General features: G+C 39.6%; 1 protein-coding gene across 3 annotated transcripts in view; it reads left to right on the plus strand.

Annotated features, from left to right (window-relative positions):
* The first annotated feature begins 168 nt into the window (after positions 1–168).
* The window catches only part of osbpl6 (oxysterol binding protein-like 6), a 29,596-nt gene continuing 8,029 nt past the window's right edge, over positions 169–21,735 (plus strand). Inside the window, exons 1-14 of one of the 3 annotated variants that reach the window (XM_029530672.1) lie at positions 169–409; positions 7,140–7,386; positions 12,492–12,614; positions 13,034–13,087; positions 13,978–14,091; positions 14,179–14,349; positions 15,653–15,797; positions 15,981–16,084; positions 16,563–16,655; positions 17,429–17,597; positions 18,575–18,705; positions 19,637–19,744; positions 20,133–20,264; positions 21,110–21,197. In XM_029530672.1, the coding sequence (XP_029386532.1) occupies positions 7,243–7,386; positions 12,492–12,614; positions 13,034–13,087; positions 13,978–14,091; positions 14,179–14,349; positions 15,653–15,797; positions 15,981–16,084; positions 16,563–16,655; positions 17,429–17,597; positions 18,575–18,705; positions 19,637–19,744; positions 20,133–20,264; positions 21,110–21,197 (1,576 nt within the window). In that variant the 5' untranslated portion in view covers positions 169–409; positions 7,140–7,242. The remainder of the gene's footprint in view (positions 410–7,139; positions 7,387–12,491; positions 12,615–13,033; positions 13,088–13,977; positions 14,092–14,178; positions 14,350–15,652; positions 15,798–15,980; positions 16,085–16,562; positions 16,656–17,428; positions 17,598–18,574; positions 18,706–19,636; positions 19,745–20,132; positions 20,265–21,109; positions 21,198–21,735) is intronic. The other 2 variants (XM_029530673.1, XM_029530674.1) reach the window with 2 other exon arrangements.

The following is a 21,735-nucleotide window of genomic DNA, read 5'->3' on the forward strand; positions in this document are numbered from 1 at the left end:
GTTTTCTACTCCGAATCCGCGCTCCGTGTCAATTTCGTGTCCGTGTTTTGTGAGCGGCCGCCGTCCGGTCCGGTCCTGTGAGCTCCACCCCGGGGCTTCCCTCCCGCCCGCAGCCCATCTTGCTGCAGGGAGGAGCGAGCGGAGTGCAGCCGAGCCGAGCCGAGCCGAGCCGAGCATCACAGCCCGCATTCAAGGAAACAGGCAGACACAGCACTTTCCCGACTTTCCACAATGTTCTAGCTTCCCCCGCTGCACCCGTCTGTGATAAGAAGGAGCAGCTATCTCGGATGCGGACCCTTATGGAGGCCGTTTGTCTTTGAGAAGCCGCGGACCTGCCTCGCCAAGAGAGACCCCCTCAATTGTTTCCTGCGCCAAGAACTAAAGACATGGTCATCACTCCTTAGCTGTGGTAAGGCGACGGGCTTTCCGCTCCCCCTCTCCTTTTATATTTATTTATTTAGTTCAAGGCAACCCGGTGCTACAGAGGAAGCTACCGTGTCACAACACCGTCAGGTTAAACTGAGGTGGTGGTGGGGGGGTGGGGGTGGGGGGGGGGGGGGCAGATGCCTCACGGCTGTTTTCAGCCTCTCATCTTTTGTATTTGCATCCCGAGTGAATCACCGAGGACCAGTCAGACATGAGCACACAGCAGACCGAGCTAGCTGCTGCTGGCGGGCTCACACAGGGCGACATGTGTCTGAACATGGATGTCCCAACAACACGGAGACACGATCCAGATCTAGGACACCCCCACCCCCCCCCCCACCCCCCCCCCCCAAAAAAAAAATGTAATAAAAAAACAAAAATGGAGGCAGTAGTGGGGTAATGACACCGCCAGGCAGCCAACTCTGCCTGACTCTGGATGGAGATGTAATGCGTCACTGACACTGTCACCTTTTAACTGAGCTTCACTTCTCCCTCCGTCCTGTTACAAAGCTGTCATCGTATATTTAGTGCAGTATTGATGGACTTGACCTCCAAACATAATCTTCTCTATCCCCGTCATTCTGTAGCCAATCTTTGGATATCAACTAATTGAAAGTTAGCCAACTTCTGTCACTTCCAAAAGATTTTGCAACGACAAAATCATCCTGCCTGGTTTCCAAACTGAAGGTCAGCCAGTGACTTTGCAGTTGTTTAAAATAGCACAGATTCACATAAATTAAAGAGCAGCAGAGGGGATCGGAAAGCTGGATACAGATGTGGGTTTTCACTGGGTATGTTTTCTTGAATAGATATTACTTTGATCAGCAGTGATGATTTATTTTCGTATATACTTCTTGATAATACTCGATTCAGATGCGGACACATTTAATAACTAATGTATGGTTCTGAGGACCATGACTCATCCATAACTGTCCCTTTTGTTTGCTTCTCAACAATCAACATCAAGCTTCTTGTTCAGGCTCTGTTATTAGTGCCATTGGCTTTTGCTTCTTATACTTTGTGGAGGTGCTCAGCGTCATTGAAAAAAAATTTTTTTAACACAATACCAGCTATTTTTGTGGCTATACCAAAGTCATACTGTCTATCGGTGTTTTCATAAACGTCTTTTACCATTTAACCAAGTAAACCAAGCAGCTAAAGCCAAATGCTGTGTTGTCTTGACACAAAAATATATCGACGTAAATTTACACAGCAAACAACTGACTGGGTCTTCAATGACAAAATTTGTTTTGTGACAGTTTCCAACACTCAAGTTTCCAATATGGGCACAAGTCAGGTAGTACTTAAAAAGTATTCCAGTGTGATACCCAGATCTCCCCAGGTGACGTAATGTGTGCAGTACAAGATAAACTGGCTCCTTCCAGTTGGTGCTGTTATAAAAAACAGCAGAAAAGAGACAAGCCTGTTTCAAAGATGCTCACTGTCTCAAGATGTCATCAATTTAGCCTGCTATTGTCCACCCAGGTAAATGGTGAAACCCCTGCTGATCTGATCGATATGCATTATTAGCTAGTTGTAAATTCAGACAATGGCTGTCCTCAAAGACCCTGTAATGTAATCTTGGGACATGAGTCTGCGTTTGTTGGCCAACTTTAATTATGCAACAGAGAGAGAAGATCACATCAGCAAACTTGGTTGGAGTGCTGATCGATAATGTGATATTGTGCGTGGTTTGACAAGTGGTGACAACACAAACATACATTTCTTTCCTCTGCTATTAAGGCACAGCTACCATAATGCTACATGATATTACATGTCTATGATGAGTGATACTATTGTTGTTTCTGTTGTGTAATGTGCATAGGCAGCAGCCAAGTGATCAGATATTCACCATTTCTCCTTGATAGTTGCCATTGGTTTGGTTGGCTTTAGGTCTAACAGTGCCTCATCATACACTGGGTGTCTAAATCTTGAGTTTATTTTTCTCCGTCTTCTTAGATCTCACAGAGCAGGGCACACAGATCGAGGGATTATTTATCTACTCTAAACCTCTCCAGACAGCTCCGCTTCACTCTTCTTGGCTTGACCCACTTCAGGACAGATGATAATCAATGCTTTATTTGTGATACTCTATTGATCCCTTGGGGAGAAATGTGACTTTTCACTCGCCACCTTCCACTAAAGTCACAGCACAAAATCAGCTGCTGAAGGCCGTGGAGCCTGTAGAAATTTAGCAGCTTGTTCAAAGACATTGTCACGTTACTCTTGATAGCAGAATAATGATTATTTACATGATCATTGGTGCTGTAATTGTATGAAATAGTCACCATTTCTAAATTAAAATAACTGGATTAAAAAAAAAAAATCCTGTTCTATTTTTTTTTTTGTGCTCAGATGTGATGATCTTCTAACACTCAAATATTATATATACTTTATGATAGTGGTGCATTGATATGCATCAGTGAAATCTTTTGTTTAATGTAAAATTCCTAATTACACTATTATTAATACCATTAATCTTTTCATTAGCACAGTTTCAGATTCAGGCACTTATCTAGAAACCACTTATTCAATTGATGAATCAGTCAAATTAAACAGCATGATTACATACAATGCTTTCTGGATCTATTTTCCGAACAACAAAAAACCTTTAATGTGTTTTTACAGGACAAAAAATTTTCCTTAATGATATAATAATGATAATAATAATAATAATAATAATAATAATAATAATAATAATGGCCAATCTGTAGGTTGAATATATGGCGCAAACATGCTGATAATAAAACAAGAGGCATCATCTTTTTTTGTATTTGCTATTTCAAAAGGTTCCAGGGTCTGCTTCAATGGCGCTTATATGAATGTGTGGCCTTGAATCTCAAATTGTGCAAAAAAAAAAAAAAAAAAAAATTGTTATATAATCAGGTGATGGCTACACAGGTCAGAGGTCATATTATTTTCTCTCTAAGACCTCTCTCTGACAGCTTTCATTATTACTCTTGATTCTAAAACCTTTTCTGTCTGCTGTCCCTTTCCTGGAGCATGTAAAAACATGCAGAACTTGCTTTTCATGTGTTATTGAACCGAGAATTTTGTTTTGATTTAAAGGAAATGCACAAGAAAGGGAAGTGTAAGTCGTCCTTTGCCCATCTTCACCCTTCATGGAAGTGGAGGAGAAAGAATTTTCTCAAATTTTGAATACATCAGCACAAACAAAGAGGCTACATCTAGCAGAAAGGAAGTTTCTGTAAAGTGGAAGAGTCTTTTACACTTCCTTTTTTCACTAACATGTGTGTCCGTGTGTGTGTGTGTGTGTGTGTGTGAGAAATAAAACACAACAATATACAGTGGGCCTATACAGACCAGTCCCTATAGTTGTAGTGTATTGCATGTATGTATGTTACATTGCATTTCTTGCAATGTGCTTATCAAATATTCTTTTATCACATACCTTCCACCGTTGTTTTCATTATTTAAGAAATGCAGTTCATTTCTTAACAAAGATGTAATCACGTTTTACTGTGGATCAGCCAATTCATGCCAGCTGGTTGAAAGACAGTAACTAGCCACTTGCCAAAATAGTGTATTAAATGAAAATTGTGTCTTCTCTCTCACTGGTATCATAAATTTGATTGCCAATTGCAATTGCAATCAATTTGCACATCAGTTTGCAATCAAATTGCAATTGCACTAAGACAAGACAGCTAAGGTTTATTGTAGCAGTGAATGTGGTCAAGTTGTTCAATTTTGTTGGCATTTAACTTCTACTCGAGGCATTATAAGGATGTCACTTCATATATGAAATTAGATAGATATTATAATCAGTTCTCTGGTTTGTGATTTGGATGTTCACATCGCCAGTAGCAGCAGCCAAAAACACATCTCTCCCAGTCTTCTCCTCCTGCTTGAACAGTTTTGAATTTGTTACGAGCGTGTGATCCTAAAACCAACTAATTATAACAGAATTGAATCAGGCTTTGCTTTCCTGAAAGCATGTTTTATTTACACCGAAACACACACAGCAGCACATGAACACACTCAGTTTTGTAAAGACACCATAGTGGTTTGCTTGACTGTGCCATGTAGCATCCATGTAGCAGGGCATGCCTTGTCCTCCTGCTTAGAGGACCATAATCGTGGTGACTGGATTTAGAGGCTTAAGCTCATGACTAATCAAGTCCTGCATGGACATTCCCCAACATGGTAACTAGCTGCCTATGGAGCAACATTGCTGTCTGTCTCAGTAGGAATCAAACAAACAGCGCCTAAAGGAACTGGCACTTTCATTTGCTTGTAAACTCAAAGTTGTCTTAGCTGGTAGTATTTATTTCTGTTGGTTTACACTACAAATCCTTTGTTTTGTTCACAACAGTTACTATCTACATGAAGGCTCAAGGGCTTTCAATAAATAAATTGTCAGTTTAGTCAGATATTGTAATCGTATTGATTATACTTAACTTGGTCAACAATGTGACAGCATTTAATACACAAAGCCAGTTAATTTCAAAAGGGAAAATAGAATAGAAAAAGTTAGTTTAGTTAGTTTCAACTTTTCACTTCACCATTCTATCATTTCCATTATGGTTGGCTCTTTATACCTCTAATGCACAGCAAACATCAACTTTAACCTTTACATTCTACAAACTAACAGAAGATTAAAAGAGTCGAGTTTGGACTGAAAGCACTCTCCATTCGCGCTTCCTTATTAGGTCAAGGAGAGTGAATCTATTAAGCAGGCTAAGTGGCGTACACTATCTGAATGGACTTAGCAACTTGTCTTACAGTAGCTTAGATCTTGGTTGGCTTAAGACAGAGCAGGGATGATGACGTTGTCAAAGGATCTGAATTATAGATGATAGTGTGTGAGTATACTGCACTATCTCAAGTTAGAGTACATTCTGCTTAAGCGTGCAGAGCTGCCTTGTCGACTGGGGGAGTTTCCCTGACACATGGGAGAGTCTAACAGACACATCCTGTAGCAAAAACCGCAGGGAGCTCCAGAGCTGTTTACACACGGACATGAACACAAAACAGACATGCCCTGTTCAACATCTTGTCAAACTTACAATAGATGCAATTTCATTGGTTTTTTATAATCATATGTCATCAAAGAGTTACTACAAAAATGCTGAAAAAACTACTTTTCTTGCCATCAGGTGGTGTATTTTTTGTGGTCAAGGTTAACAGAAGGCAACAGGGCTTTTTTTTTTTTGAATGGCTCTAGGAATCAGATATTTTTCTGGTTTTAAGGCTGCATTTTATGATACAGTTTTCTGTGCTTATCAGGCTGTTTTAGCCAGAAAATGAAAAGTGAATTTCTCTGACATTGTCTTCATTATAACTACTCTACTACAATCTCTACCTCTCAGCGTGTCTACATATATCACATTCTGAATCTTGTCCCCAAAAGTTACTCAATCAACATTGAGTTATCTGATCAGAATTGCTGTTTCATTTGCCGTTGTAAAAGGCCAATTGCACCCATGTTATCTCACCAATTATCTCAGTTTCTAAATTGAAAGGGTTTGTTTATCTATTGGTTTTCTACAATCTTGCAATCAATGCTTGCTCTATCTGTGCGGAGGCCTCCTGAGAGCTTAGATTATGACACAGCAGCATGGGAAGTAGTGCTATAGATGTCAGAACAGAATAACACAGTGTCATCACTAATGAATGAACAAACACTCCCATCGCTTTCTGAAGGCAAGGATAACCAGACATTTTAAATCAAGTGCATTTATTCAAACCACTGACTTGACAAGACTGACTCAGGTTTAATATTAAAACTAAGGGTTAGTCTAAATTTGTTTTAACTGGTTTGTGACCTAACAAGTTGAGATTTCTAGTGTCTGGTATTGATTTTCTATCCTCATTAAATAAGTGATAAGTGGATGTTTAAGGATTCATGCAGTCCTGTGGGGTGATATCTGCACTGCCAGTAGTCGCTACAGTCATAAAACGACTTGGTGATCTGTCACATTTCGTAATTGTTAGCATAGTTCAATGCCTTGATTTATAGAGATATACTGTTTATCGTTGAATTGAATTAAGTGAATGGACACCATTAGAGGCTTGAGGAAACAATTAGTTCATTAATTTTCTTGATCAACAGAAGAATAATCGGCAAATAAAATGTCTCAGGTTTCAGTCTCTCAGATAGTGAGACATCATGTTTTTCTTAATATTGTTCAGAGGAGAGAAGAAAACAGCATTTTAAGATCTCACTATGGGCTGTGAAAATTTGCAATTGGCTTTGCTTCTCTTTTTTTAGGGTTGTTGACCAAATAATTTTGTTCACTAGGTGATAATTTGTTTACCAATTAAAAAATAATAAAAGGACTGATTGATAATCAAAAAGAATTGTTGCTTGTAGCCTCTAAAAAGGCTCAGCTTGTGTTTGAGATAATTTGGTGCACACCTCTGCTAAATGCAGTGTGTTTGATAATCCTGAGTGGCAACACTCTCATAACAAACATAATGAAAGGCTTATCCAGTAATGCACATGTAATGAAGGGAATGTTAAAAACCCATACTTCAAAAACCAGCTCAGGGTGTCTCTACGGAGCATCTGTGAGTTTTATGAAAGTATAGAAACGGTTGGAGGACTGTTTTTAAGACCAGTAAAAGCTCAAAAGCTGATTTTCAACTGGAATAGACTAGACAAAGTGTTAGATCAAAGACAGTGTGACCCAGGGTTGGCAACAAAAATAACGGGGACAAAGTTGATGTGATTATTAACCTTTGTTTTGCAGATGACAAGCAAGCAGTGAGTGTGAGGACCCGTTAGGGGATGCTCCTGCTCTTCGGGGTTCAGTGCTGAGGGAGGTACGCAGAGCCAACTGTTTGGTGCCCAACATGTCATACCACCAACACTACCAGCGAGGCCCCCACGGCCGCACCATGAGCTCTGAGGACAGGAGCGCCATGCCAGTCAAGACCTCCACACCTGTTCATAAGAGTGCTTCCTCCTCTTCTTCCTCCCAGCGTGACAGCCGACAGGTAATTTTCACAGATTACAACACAAGTTTTTTTAAATTTGTACGAGCCCCCCGGTCCTCCTTTCTTCACTGAGCTGCTGTGTCACTGTGGTTGTGCAGGAACAGGACACTGAAACTGGAATCTCTGACATCACTGCTTTTCCGTCAGCAGTGGGTTATGAATGTTTTATGAGGGACAGGAGGAGAGTTCAGTGGTGCTCCACTGAACATGTTGAGCACTCCGGTATGCTGTGCAGGAGCCCAGTTTGTATTTGCAGGAGATGGCTCTTACAGCAGAAACGGGGCTTGTTTGAAAAGCAAAGTGGAGGGGCCTCTCTTTAATGAGGCAGAGAGTTAACCGTTACAACCCTTCTATTCATTGTTCTTGTCTTCTTCTCTAATGTCATCCACTTTACCTCTGACAACAAAGCCGTCAGAGGTGTAAGGGTTCAGAATTTCATATCCCTGATGCTTTATAAACTTAAAGCAGAGTTAATCTCAAAGAACTCTACACACGTGCTTGTTGAAGACCTCAAGATACAGTTCCACAGATTTTATTGGATCACATATTAGAAATCTTTGTCAAATAAATCTCACCACATAGTCCTTTAAATTACTGTAGAGCTTGTGATTGTATATCACCATCCTGTTGTCTGACCCATTGCCATGAACCTTTTCTAGCTTCAATTCATAATTTTCCTGACAACTTTGTTGATGAAGATCATCAACTACTTATAAAGTTGTAATGTTGCGACTATTTTAACTTCTTTTTTAAATATGGCTGATGACTTGTGAAGTCTGAAGCAGACATCATTTGAAATTTATTGATTTTATGCAAAGTTATGCATGCATCTTCGCTGTGGATTAACATTTATGACAGCATAATGCCCTGTCACCGTCTGCTTAGTGTGTTTTGTGCAGGGGCTTTTCGATGATATTATGTTGCAGATGTACAGTAGAGTACATCATCCCAAGGGACGGTATAAGGAAGCACAGTAGACATTGACAGAAGACCTCAGGAAGAATTGGCTGAACCTTGTTTTTTTTTTTTTGAGGAAAAAATGAGAGTGTGGCATTTTGTTGGGGAAAGGCCTTAATGAGATCAGCCCCCACTTTCAAATCAATACACGTCACTTTCTGCTCTGCTGACAAGTCCTATTCACTCTGGGGACCCTTATGAGAGCAAATAGAGACACCACCTGAAGTAAGCACAGACATTAACACACACAACCATTTAAAGTTTATGCACCGAAGTGTTAAACAATACTTAAAGATGTTGCTGCAAATATCCAAAGTTTTTTGTTGAGATATGAGAGATGGAATCAGATATGCTGCAGTCAAAGTCAGAATGAGATCCAAATGATGTTTATTATTGGTCCAAAATTAAAAAACAGATGATATTACTGGTCTCATCAAAGTAAGTATCCAGTCTTGGAGAAATAAGTATGACTGTAAAATATAGTCTTATGAAATATGTAAAAAAATACCATTTAAATGGACAGTGAATTCATCTTTTTACTGAATGAGTTATACACACTAAACTACAAACCAGCAGGTCTCAAATGTGGACTGCACTGAATCTGCAGTGTTAACACCAGGTTTTAGGCCGTGCTTACACACAGTCTCTCATCCACGTGTCAGCTCACTTTCCTACTCTACTGTAAGCTTTGGGACTGAGCCTCACAGAGACTGCCGTGAAATCCATCCTCACAACAGTTCCACTGTGGTGATTAGGGGCTGAACTATCATTGCTCAGTGGTCAATGCAGAAGATGATGAGGGAGCATCCAATTGCTTTTCTGTCAGCGACTACAGTTTGACAATCTTGCAGAATATTTTCCTGAATTGTAGGTTTAGCAGGAGATAGCATACTCTGTGCTGCATTCTGAAGTGTGTGCTGGACAACATGTAGTTATGTAGTCATACAGTTTTTGAATTAGAGTACTGCTACTATAGCACACATCATTACATTGGTAGTCTATGACTTATATTATGGTCAGATCTATGAATCTCTTGTTCAACAATTACTCCCAGCAGTTTCTGTTTACAGAACTATTGAGAGAGAATCATCATATTTCTGTATCATGAAGTTAGGAGATGGGGACTGTAGACCATTGAGTCTCTTGGTTAGGGTTAGGGTTATAGGGTAGGGTAATAATTATTTTCACCATTGGTTAATCTGCTGATTATTTTCTTGATTGTTGAACCTATCGTTAGTTCTCAAGATGATGGAATAATGAACTTGTTTTCTAATACAAAATATTTGTTTTGTGGTAACGACAAACTGACCTGGTGTTTTGTTTAGTTTTTTCTGGGACAAGATAATCAGCTCATTACTTACTAAGAAAATTAGCTTGTTATGCTAAGAGGAGTTAGCTAACTTTCAATATAAGAATTGTTAGATAAGATAATCTGATTACAAACTGAACATTTCCTCTCTAACTTTGATTGAAAATTTTTCAATAGATTAATAAAGATTTTAAAGCCTACATATATTTATTTAGTTTTAATATAACCAGTGATTATTTATATTAAAGTCCTTTATATTAAAATCTCCCATGAAAATGAAAAAAGATTGTCTATTTCATTGTTTTCTCTCTCTTTTATTACATTATTGTTTTTTATTAGTGCTTGAATACACAGAGGAGGAAACAAATAGACAAAAATGAAAAATAGAGGACATCTTAGTTCTAATGTGGTGGCTATACAATGCAGCATTTTCAACAGGCCCCAGCAGACTGTCAGTGTCTATGGGAGAATCTGGAAGTGTGGGAGAAAGTTGTCATCAGAAGTGGGCTGTTGTAGTGATATTTATAGCACTGATTTAGCCTAAGGTATCCCCGAGGAGTGTTTGTCCTCTCTACTGCTCAGGAAGACCTTAACTGTAACACTTTGATTCATTGCAGCATTAAAAGATCTGTTGTGCTACACTACTGAGTGTCACTGCAGGTGATAGATCCCTGGAGACTTGGCCTTATGAAACTGACGTAGATAGAGTGTTTGATTGATTTAGTTGATGGTCAGGATTTTCAGTCTTTTCACTGTTCAGTAAGACCTGGTGAAGAGAAGATGAAATAAAATAATTCAGCACAAATATCCACATCAAACAAACAGACACATGAAACAAATCTTTTTGAATCTTGAAACAGAAAATCAGGCGTCTCTTCACTTAGTCTGCCACAATATCCTTCATTAAAGAATTAAGCTTACCAAGAGGGGCGAGCTCCTTCAGCTTTAAATTATTCTGCAGGAAGATCAATGAATGTGGGCAGAGTGCAGGAAATCACATTGGTTTAATTCCACCCTGTTTTCAGGGTCAAATAACAAAAGCATACTCGCTGACTGTAGCAGTAATTTCCACATACATTTTTGTATTTCCTCAGTGTTGAACTTGTGGTTTTGTGAACTGTTCCTCATAGGGAATTAGCTGATTTGAAATAGATTAGGATCTTAAAAGGATACCCGGGCAAGTACATTGAATTGCAATATTTGCAGCACAAGCCATTCTTTATTCAGTGCAGTATTGATTTATCAATTTAGAGTTAGTTGAAAGCCTGTTTTTAATGCTTGAGATAACACACAGGAAGTCTGGATTGTATTGAGAGTTTCTCATGTCCTGCATCAGCCTCTTAGAGAGGGTGCTAGTCATGTGTCAGCCTGCTGTGTTCTGAAACACGGTATTGCATTGATCATTATAGAGGTTAGTTTTTGAACCAATACGTTTTTTGGGTTCAGTCAAATAAGTAGACCAATGACTTTGCTATGATTGCCTTGAAAAGGGGGGGTTGCTGTTGGTGGAGAAACACGACCTCATTAATACACAGATCTGTTTGCCTAGCCATTAGATTACACAAGCTGTTTTCTCCTTTTGTTAATGTCCTGCAAGCCAAGGTTGGGTGTCATTAAGCACAACCAAAGAGCTGTCTTGAAGATGGCAACAAAAAAATGTGCTGTGAAGAGACACAGGCTATTATCTGGTTTTCCAAAGTAGCTTGTGCATGTTAAATTGTGAATTTTGCCTTAAAGGCTCAGCCTCTTCTGATTCAAATATCAAATCAAAACTTTGACCTTCTCCAAGCATAATACATTGACTATGCTCCTTTTTATAAAAATGCTCATATGCTCATATTCATAAAGGCAACGTTCAAGGCTTTTAAAATGATATCTTACAGATGTAGTGAGAAAGGATGATAATTTTGTTTGGGTTTTTTTTTTTTTATAGACATTGAAGGCATTCTGGGACATGTAGGACATAATAATTTATATATGGGTCTACTCTTGACAGACAAATTACAGTAGTCACTTGATTTGTTGACTAATAATAATCCATGGCATTTGTCAATCATGCTGTAGGTATTTGTCTCTTTCTTCACTTATGAACTAAATTTGTTTATTATATTTATTAACTATAACAAAGCATTAATTACTAAAACTAAAAGCAAGTCTCAAGTGAATGAAAACCATTCACAGCTTATTTGCATTTTAACTGTTTACATGGTGTACTGATTATTCACCAGCCTCCACTCACATGTGTTCACAGAAGGAGTTTTAGTTGTTAAATATGATATGCTTATAAATCCTGAACAGGGGTAATTGTTACACTAAAGTGTGAACTGAGATCAGGCAAATAATGTGAGCATGCCAGTAAAAAAAAACAAATGAATTTAGACTGAAATGGCAGTACAACTTGCGACTAACCCCATCATTCCTGTTGCCGACCCTCCCACCTTCCTCTCACTGGGATGACGGTGTTATGCCTTACTTGTCCCTGTCTGTCCCTGTCTGGCCCTGGCTGACCCTGCTGTCCCTCTACTCCAGAGGCGTCACTTTGATTTACAGACCCACTAGAAGCAGGAAGAGCATAGTCAGTAGAAAGGTAATGGAGTGGAAATGCTGAGAGAGCAGGTGGAATTTGAATTGGGCCGTATTTCTTTAAATGTGTAGTACAGGGAAAAAAAACTAAACAAGTATTGGCTATATCCCCATTGTTGACCTCTGTCTGTCACTCTGTGGACATGACAGTAGAGTCCCTCTTTTTATTGAGCCAAAGGTAACACTATTTTCCTTTTATTGTAGAGGAGGGTTTGGATTAGTTCTCACACATTGCTGTATTTCTGTTCTATTTTAGGAAGCCGACAGTTGGGAAATCATTGAAGGGCTGAAAATTGGTCAGAGCAACGTCCAGAGGCCCGATAAACACGAGGGTTTTATGTTGAAGAAACGGAAATGGCCTCTGAAAGGCTGGCATAAGGTAAAGTCCACCAGCAACCTGAGAAACAGAAAGCTTTTGGTACTGGAAGAAAAAAACTATTTCAGACATCCAGTTCGCAGTCTAGAAGAGTGGTTTTGCTTGAAGGAAGCCACTCCACCTCTCACCCTGGCCACTTCCGCAAGCTTCATGGAAATGTCATTTTAAGTCACCCCCATCTGCATCAGCTTCACTACTGTTTCCTCAAAACACATGAACCTTAGTGGAAAGCAGACCCTGATGTTTATATATTTGAACTAAAAACACCACACCACACAACTTGAATATCTTTCAGCCAACAATAAATTGTGGAGAACTGTGTCAACAAATTGACTTTGTATTCTATCTGCAGTATCTTGAATGTGATCTGAATTTAATGTCATTAAACTAACAGATTATTTTTGTGCCTATTTTCTCTGCAGCGTTTTTTTGTTCTGGACAATGGTATCCTGAAGTACTCAAAGTCCCCCATTGATGTAAGTAACCCTGACTATAACCCAAAGGCACAAACCAGGCAGGCCAGCTTGACATCAGTTTGGCTTAGCAGTGAGTCAGCAGAAACTTCTGCAACATGGATCATGCTGTTCAGGGTGTTTTAGCACACCAGGCCACTGCAGGGAAACAAAAGAATGATGACAAGATGACAGTGAAGAAGCCCAGGTATCCTGCACAGTTTGTCTTGTGTACTGATTGAACTTACATTGTTTCAGTCCTCAGACTTTCAGTACAAACAGAAGTGATCATCAGTGCCAGTGCAGTCAGCATGTTTGCAATAAGGCTCTTATTGATGATTAATCCGATAGTTTTCTTGATTTCAGTTAATTATTTGTTCTATTCAACCTCGGAAACTGATGAAAATATGTCAACTAACTTAAACCACCAATTTTTTTACACCCCCCGCCCACCGTCCTCTCAGTTGAGCTCTATCAGAGGAAAAAAATCTAGATATCGTGTATAATTGATATCATTACAGGGTTCAAAGTGCATATTGTTACTGTACTAAAAGAATTCTTTCAGTGCTCATGAAATGTTCTTTATTTCTTTGTTTGTGTTTTTTATATATTTAATTTGTACAAGGTCACAACTTGATGATTCTTTTTTATGTGATATGAATAGCTTATTGTGGCGATCTGTGGATCACTGACATCAATTCGACTGACTTAAATTTTAATTTTCTATCAATCGATTACAATTCATTTTCCATAGATCGATTAATTAGTAATTTAAGTATTGTCCAAGCTTGAGGTCTTTAGACCTATACATTTTACCTAGTTTGTGTGTTCAGACTTTATGGAAGTTTGTTGTAAATATTAGCGATTTTTAAATGTGTTAAATGGGGAACTAAAAAAATGTACGTCCACCACAGATTCAGAAAGGCAAACTGCATGGCAGCATTGATGTCGGCCTCTCGGTCATGTCCATCAAAAAGAAGGCCCGTCGCATCGACCTGGACACAGAAGAGCATATCTATCACCTGAAGGTAACGCTGATGGGAGAAGTCAGTAGCATCATTTTAACACAGAGGTCAGCATAAGGCAGTTCTAAGCTCTGTTGTTTTGCCATTTAGGTCAAATCCCAAGAAATCTTTGATGCCTGGGTGTCCAAATTGCGTCATCACCGGCTTTACAGACAGAATGAGATTGTCCGATCTCCCCGGGATGCCACCATGCGAGCTTTTCCTCCTCAAGCTGCTATGGAGTCCCCCCAACCTGCTGCAAGTGTGGTACATGAGTCAAAGGTAAGTCCCTGATACTGCACTGATAAGCTGTTTCAAATTCTTTAATTGAAAATATAATTCTTGCATGAAAATTGCTCTCTGCTGTTAGAGACGTACTTTTCTAAAACACTACAATAATACATAACAGATATGAACTTTTCTTAACAGACCAATAAGAAATTTTCCTGGGTTTGTTTTTGAAGGCTGAAGTAATTTTTTTCTATTTGTCAAGCAGAGCACATTACGTATTAAGGAAGGTTATATCATGACGAATGAGAGTTCACCTGATTCTTTTTTATACAAATAGGATAGTGTACCAAAATATTACTACAAAGATTCATATTTATAGTAACGACAGACAGAATTTATGGTCAGACAAAAGTGTCTGCCGGCATCAACTGATATCTTCTCACCCATGACATTGTAGTATTTCCTTCCTTGTACTTGATACTTGTTTTTAGATCAAATAAAACTTAGTTCAAACGCTTGTTTTTGTTTTCGTGTCTGCAGTATCATGTGGCTAATTATCAGATTAATGGCAGGGAAAGCTGGCTGGTTAGCTAATTATACCCAGATCATCCTGGAAAGAAAGGATTGTTTGTCTAGACTGTTGGTGTGAAGTCCTGGTCTTTGTCAAAGTGTCTGAGTTGCGCGTAAATGTGAGGATACAGCAGGTGTGCTTTATGTTCTCCTGGGAGTGATGCTCTGAGCATCACACAGGCCGTTAGAGGTGATCAGTAGCATCTGGATTTAGAGCAGCTGGCTGCAGCTTGATGAGCTCTCCCAAATGGAAAGCTGGAATGAAGGACTTGAGTCCTACAGTCTAAATTAACTGCTGCATGGAGGACTTAAAATGAAGATATTTACAGTGTGCACTATAACAGTTTGGATTAAGGCATTTTCAAGCAAAAATGGCAAATATTTGCTTTTTTTTTTTTTTCATTTTAGAATGCATGGAAGATATCAACTTATGGTCTGGGACTGTGAGAAAGATATTACAGTAGTTTTATATTTATTCTGATATTGGTATTAGCTTCTTCATCTTTTTTCAATAACAGAACTTGAATTTTATTGAAATGACAATATCTAGAACCAAATCTTCGTGCTTTATCCATTTCACTTACAAGTTACTGTTAAACTGCCAAAGGATTTAGAAACAAACATCACACAGCTCACCTGCAACATGGGAGAAACTTGCTCAATGGACTTCACCTTTTAAATGGTTCCCTCTTAAAAAGACAGACTGACCCGAAGGCTGATCTGAACTCTGATTTGCCAATCTCAGGACAATCTTTGGTTATTATCTGGCCATTTATCTCCGCAGCAGGCCAAACCAAGCAACCTGCCATGGCAGTCAGCGGCCCCTAGCAACAGCAGCAACAGCAGCCTGCCTGCCTCCTACAGTAACGGCCAAAGCAAGGTGGTTGCTTGGTTGCAGGAATCTGAGGAAATGGACAAGTGTGCAGAGGGTAAGTGCTATTTCCCTCCTTATGCTGGCAATAAATCAGACTTTACAAAGGGGTGGTTTACATCAAAACTCCGGCCTTAGAATAAGTCCTTCGAAACCCTCGAGCAAAGGATTGATGACAAGTTCATAAAAGGTCACACTGAATGTGTCTGTGTGCACACGTGGGTGTGAATTTTATTTTCAGAGCTTGCACGATGTCAATCCAACTTAACTGAGCTGAGCCGGTTATTGCAGAGTCTGGAGATTCTACAAAGGACGCAGTCAGCGCCCAGTTTTACAGATATGCAGGTAAAATAGAAACACACATACACACATGCACACACGCACATGCATGTCCAGAATTACACAATCACAGATACAACATTGAGAGGGAGAAGCACTTTATTTAGTGTATTATTCAGAGGTTTCTTCCTACATGGCATTGTAGACTGACTGTGTGTGTTGATGTGGATGCATCAGGCTAAGAAAGGAGTGGTCATTTAAAACTTCAGCATTCATTACATTTCATAACTTACAGGAATCTGTCAGAGAAACTGAACATCTCTCTAGCTGATCAGAACTTCTAAGATTTCATTTTTTGTCTAATCATTTTTGGCTGACACCCATTTTTTTCACTTCACATGTTCCATTTACTGCAAAATTTTGTTTACTACTCATTTGTGGGGATGTTTTCTCATTTCTGTTGTGTGCTAACATTACTTTTCTTTGTAACGTGTTTGTCCTATTAACCCTACTTTGCATATTTTGATCCACATGCACCACAAAGATCAATTGTGTAGAATTGTCAAAGAAAGAAAAGCGCTTGAACAGAAGATGGAGAACAAAAAGTGTCGGCAAAGATGCTAAATTCCAGCTTCAGGTACCAGATTTCTATTCTGTTTCAAACACAAACAAGCACAGACAGGATTTAAATTTTAATAAAATTAGTATCAGATAATAGAAATTCGATTTTTACAAATAGTGGCATCTTCATTTTCCATTATGCTCATCAGATTTGAAAATTTGCAGCTGCTCTCTGTTTAGAGTTAGTTTTAGGTTCAATATATATGATATCTGAAGAATGTGAGGACAAAGCTGCTCAGCCAGCTAGTTAACAACCAAATTGCATTAAATGAAAATTTTTACCCTGCTGCTCTCTGAACCCTTTTTTAAGATGGGGTTACACAGGTACAGCTGAGAAAAACAGTTTTCCTTTCTTCTGTCCACTTTGTGTTTTTGTTCTTTTTTTTTGCTGTTTAATCAGCCTGCACCACAGCTACCACATATTAGTGTGGCATGTCATGGCTTGAGTAATGATTTCTCCATCATTGCTAATTCACCCTTATTTTGCTAAATACATTAATCCGTGCTTTCTGAAAAGAATAAATGTGCCTTCATCCACTCTTCTCTGAACTAAATCCCCCACTAAAAGGGATTTTTAAAACACTTTTTAATGAGGAGATTAGTGATTAAATAAAGCCTCATTAGTAGTCTACCATATAAAGTTCTGTAACAACAGCAAGCAAATCAAAGACAAATAGACAAGCTATTAGGTCAGTGGTTTGTTCTGGCTGTCAGACACACAATACCTCAGCGTTTGTGCGCCCCACGATTGATTGACAGTGGTCTTCTGGGGTCTCTATCTCTCTCCAGGTCCCCCTGTCTACCAGCATGTCCCCTGTCCGCCTCCACTCATCCAATCCCAACCTGTGTGCCGAGCTAGTGGACTTTCAGCCCCCTGTGTCTCGGCTGACAGATAGCGTAGATAGTGCCAGCGACTACATTAAACTTCAGGAGGAATTCTGCACTATTGCCCAGAAAGGTAGGTAGGCAGTATTCACACCTGCAGCTTAACCAGGCATTATTGAGTAGGACATGTCCCGATGTCTCATTTTGTATGTAAATCTTAAAGCATTAAACTGGTCTACAGCAGACTGGATCTTATTTTTCTTATTGTAGTGCTGGGAGCAGGGGGGTGATAATGCTGCACTCTCAGGTAATTGCTAGGATCAGGGCATCAAGTCTGAATCCATCAAGTCAGCATTAAAGCTGAGGCCAAACAGTTAAATCTTGGTTTTGTCAGATCAGAGGATCTTGTTTGACTCCTTCTTTTAGGTGCTTTTTTGGGTAATCTTTTGAGTCAATCTGACACAAAGCCCAGGTCACTGCTTCCATCTGGGAGTTTCTGTTCTCCAAAAAGATTCTCTGGAGTTCAGCCTTAGTGATCATCTGGTTCTTGATCACTTCTCTTACAAAAGGCAAATACCCTGATTGTTCACTTTGGCCAAACTGGCTTGCGAGCCAGCTCGATGAAGAATCCTGGTTCTTTTAGTCCAGGGACTCAATAAGCTGTAGTTCATAGTCTTTTTCTCTCATATATATTGGCAGCTGAGACTTTATATATACAGTATCAACAGGTATCCATTCTTCCTATGACGTTTTTGCTATGAATAGAATGTAACGCAGGTGGACTCTAATTACGGTGTAGAAACATCTCAAAGAGATTTATATTTTTTACCATATAATTGAAACATAACAATGTGAAAAAACTGAATGATCTGAAGACTTTCTGAATGCACTCTAGCTGTATTTGTGATTACACGCACATCACTTTTCAAGATGCATCAAACCTTTTTTAAGTCTGTTAAATCTACATGAAAGGTCCAAAAGTTTCACACAATGTTTTAAAATTAATTGTTGTCATTGTGGGAATGTGACAAGGAAGCTGTTTTGTTGTGGAAGGATGCAATGGATGTTAATTAATTAATTAATTAATTTATTTATTTTGTCGTTTTACAGTCCACTCCCTATTGAAGTCGGCTTTCAACACTGTGGCCATAGAGAAAGAAAGGATCAAACAGATTCTGTCGGACCAGGAACAGTCAGACCAGTCAACCCAGATTAACTCCCTCAGGAAGTCTCTGTCACAGGTAATGAGCTACCTTAATCCATCAACCATGATATCTACACAATATTAAATTGCGTTACACTTTTAATTGCTAAGAGAGCTGCTGTTTTAACGTATTGTTGCAGTTGTTGTTGTCTTTAAACTCTTGTCCATGTTGTTGTTAGAAATGATCATTATTGTTTTTATAATAGGCTGCCAGGTAAAAAAAAAAAAAAACAAACAACAAAAACGAGTAGAAATTAGAGCAAAATAAAGTTAGTTTTGAAAGTCCAATAATCTTTTCCTGTATTAATTGACGAGGGAGAGAAATATGCGCTGTGGTTCATTAACCGGCTGTCTCTCTCCCATAGTGATTTAATTGGACTGTTCCTCTGTTAACAGTTGACATCATAAATTCTGTGAAATGTTTCTTCGGCTTTATCTCTGCTTTGGGCTTAATTGGATGTGACAGTGTTGTCACAGACTTTGGGTTAGGTTTTCATCGCAAAGCTCTTTGGGAACTTTGTGGTCGGGAGTCATGGCTGCAGCTGCTGATGTCAACGGCTTAAATCCCTGTAGGGAGTTGCTGATGGAATTTGTGTTTGAATTTTCTTATGTTTTATTTCACATATTTATGCCCTTGGCTTCCTGGGTTAGTGGAACGAAGCTGTGAAGACAACTTTGTTATCTCACTTTAAGGGTGTTGAGACCAACTAGTTATTAGACAACTTCCATGTTTTGGAGGAGTTGCATTTCTGGCCACCTGATGAATATTAGCTCTGCTTTTGGTCTCTACCAGCTCCTGAGGGAAATATCTGTCTCTTTAGCTGCTAAATACTCCAATGTGTTTAATAGAAACTGGGCAGACAAACGTTTGCACCAGGGTTTTTCTGTGTACAGTTTAGGGCTACAATTAGATATCGGCATATAATTTCACATGCAATTTGGAGTAATCCACATTTTCTGTCGTCCAGGCCTTGTCCCAAAATGCAGAGCTTCGAACCCGGCTCAGTCGCATCCACTCTGAGTCTGTCTTGACAGAACAAGTTGTAAGCCTGAATATCATCTCCACGCCTGATGAGGTGAGCTCCCTTCATAAAGCCATTTTTAATCCCTATATTGCTGAAACACCAGGGCTTCCGAGGCCAGCCAGGTAGTCATAGTATTTGCTTCCTGCATTTGTAAATTGCATTATCGATTCCTGTCCTTATAGGTTGATGGTCTATACAGTACACACTGCTTAATAAATCATTATTCTATGCAGAAAGTTACACCAAGGTTAATGTAAAAAATGATTCATTAGTAATGGACGGGAGGCTGCCCTCCAGCAAGGATGCACATGCTGCAAGATGAACTCCATGTTGTCTTCTGATGGTGTTTGTGTTTGTTCAGACTTGTGTTGGTTCTTAAAACTGTCATCAGGGCAAAGAACAGTGAACATCTCGTGTGTTTGCATGTGTTTGCCTGCAGGCCGGGGAACAGATGGGGATCCCTCTGACTCAGCAGGCCTCTAATGAAAGCCGACTGTCCATGTCTGAATCTGTCTCTGAGTTCTTTGATGCCCAGGAAGTGCTTCTGTCAGCCAGCTCGTCAGAGAATGAGGTAGGGCAGAGGGCAGTTGATCAAGAGGCTTGGAGGGTTAAACTACACATGCTGCTTGGAAGCTAGATGAAACATCACTGGATGTTGGGATGTAGAGTGAGAGTGAGTCGGCAAGTAATGGGGGCAGCGTGAAAAGCAGAGATAGTATATATCAGAAAGTCAAACAAACTTAGGCACGTAGGATTTTTTTAATCTGCGATAAGCCTTAATCCCTCAGTTGCGTCTCAAAATAATAACACTCCATTTCGCTGTTTATTTTATTTTTTTTATTTTTATTATTTATTTTTTTTTACTTGCAACCCTTAGCTTTGTTAAAATGGTAATTTGGTCCATCCTTCGAAACAATCACCTTTCCCTTCTTCCTCCTGTCAATACTCCACTCCAAACATGCATGGTCTCTTAGGATCCATTGAGCCTTTTTTCACTCCCCAGGCATGCATTGAACCATATTGAGGAATTGTTCACAGAAGAAATTCATCAACCCCCTACCTCATCCTTTAGCTCCAACAGCAGACACATTCAGATCTATGTTACACTGTTGGCCAGACCTCCACCAGCAGCAGGCAACAGTAGTAGAGGCAATTACAGCAAGTGGCCACAATATGGTCCTCTTTTTCGGTGTCAGTGGCCCCGTTGTGTTTACAATATATACAGTATGAAAATGCTGCAGTGTCTCGGCTCGTGATTGCTGCAGTAGGACAGATAGGCCACGATAGCAGCAGTTTGTTAGCCACTGGCGAACTGCAATGACTGTGCATGTGAAGCTAAGGCTACTTACTGTTCTGATCAGTTTGTTGTACTCAGCAGCACTGACTCACTTTGCTCTGTACCTGTTTCCCACTCAGGGCTCAGACGATGAGTCATACGTCAGTGATGTGAGCGATAATATTTCAGAGGACAATGCCAGCGTGACCGACAACATCTCCAGACAAAGTAGGTCCAACTCTGTATCCTAATGAGTCCACACCAAGCATTTTTAGTTCTCTTTTAGAAATGGGAAAAAATTATTAAAGAAGAGGAGCATGCTCATTGGATAGACTGTGCTTCTCGCACACAGACACACACTCTGGCAGTGGTGGGCTCATTTATCTGTGTGGCTGAGGCAGTTGACTTTGCAGTGTTGCTCCATTCCAAGGGCTTCTTAAGGCTTTATGAAAGCACTCTGTGTGAGGAGGGATGAGATCTCCCTCCATCTTTGTCACATACCACGCAGATAGATAATATCTGAAAAAAGTTGAAAATTGCATCAGTGAGTTAGTGACTGATTTTAAATCCTATCACTGCATTCCTGTGGCCGAGCTCATAGGTCAACTTGTGGTAGTTTGGTCCCATTCAAGCTGGTATGATTCTGCTTGAATTCCTCTGGCAGATACATCGTCTCTGTTCCCAAAGCTGCGATGCACTAAGCTAATAGAGACAGAGCCTTTTTATCTTGATGCTCTGGAGTGACAGTGATAGGCTGACAGTTTCA

This window comes from Echeneis naucrates, chromosome 21 (assembly GCF_900963305.1).
Source record: "Echeneis naucrates chromosome 21, fEcheNa1.1, whole genome shotgun sequence".
Lineage (NCBI taxonomy): Eukaryota > Metazoa > Chordata > Actinopteri > Carangiformes > Echeneidae > Echeneis > Echeneis naucrates.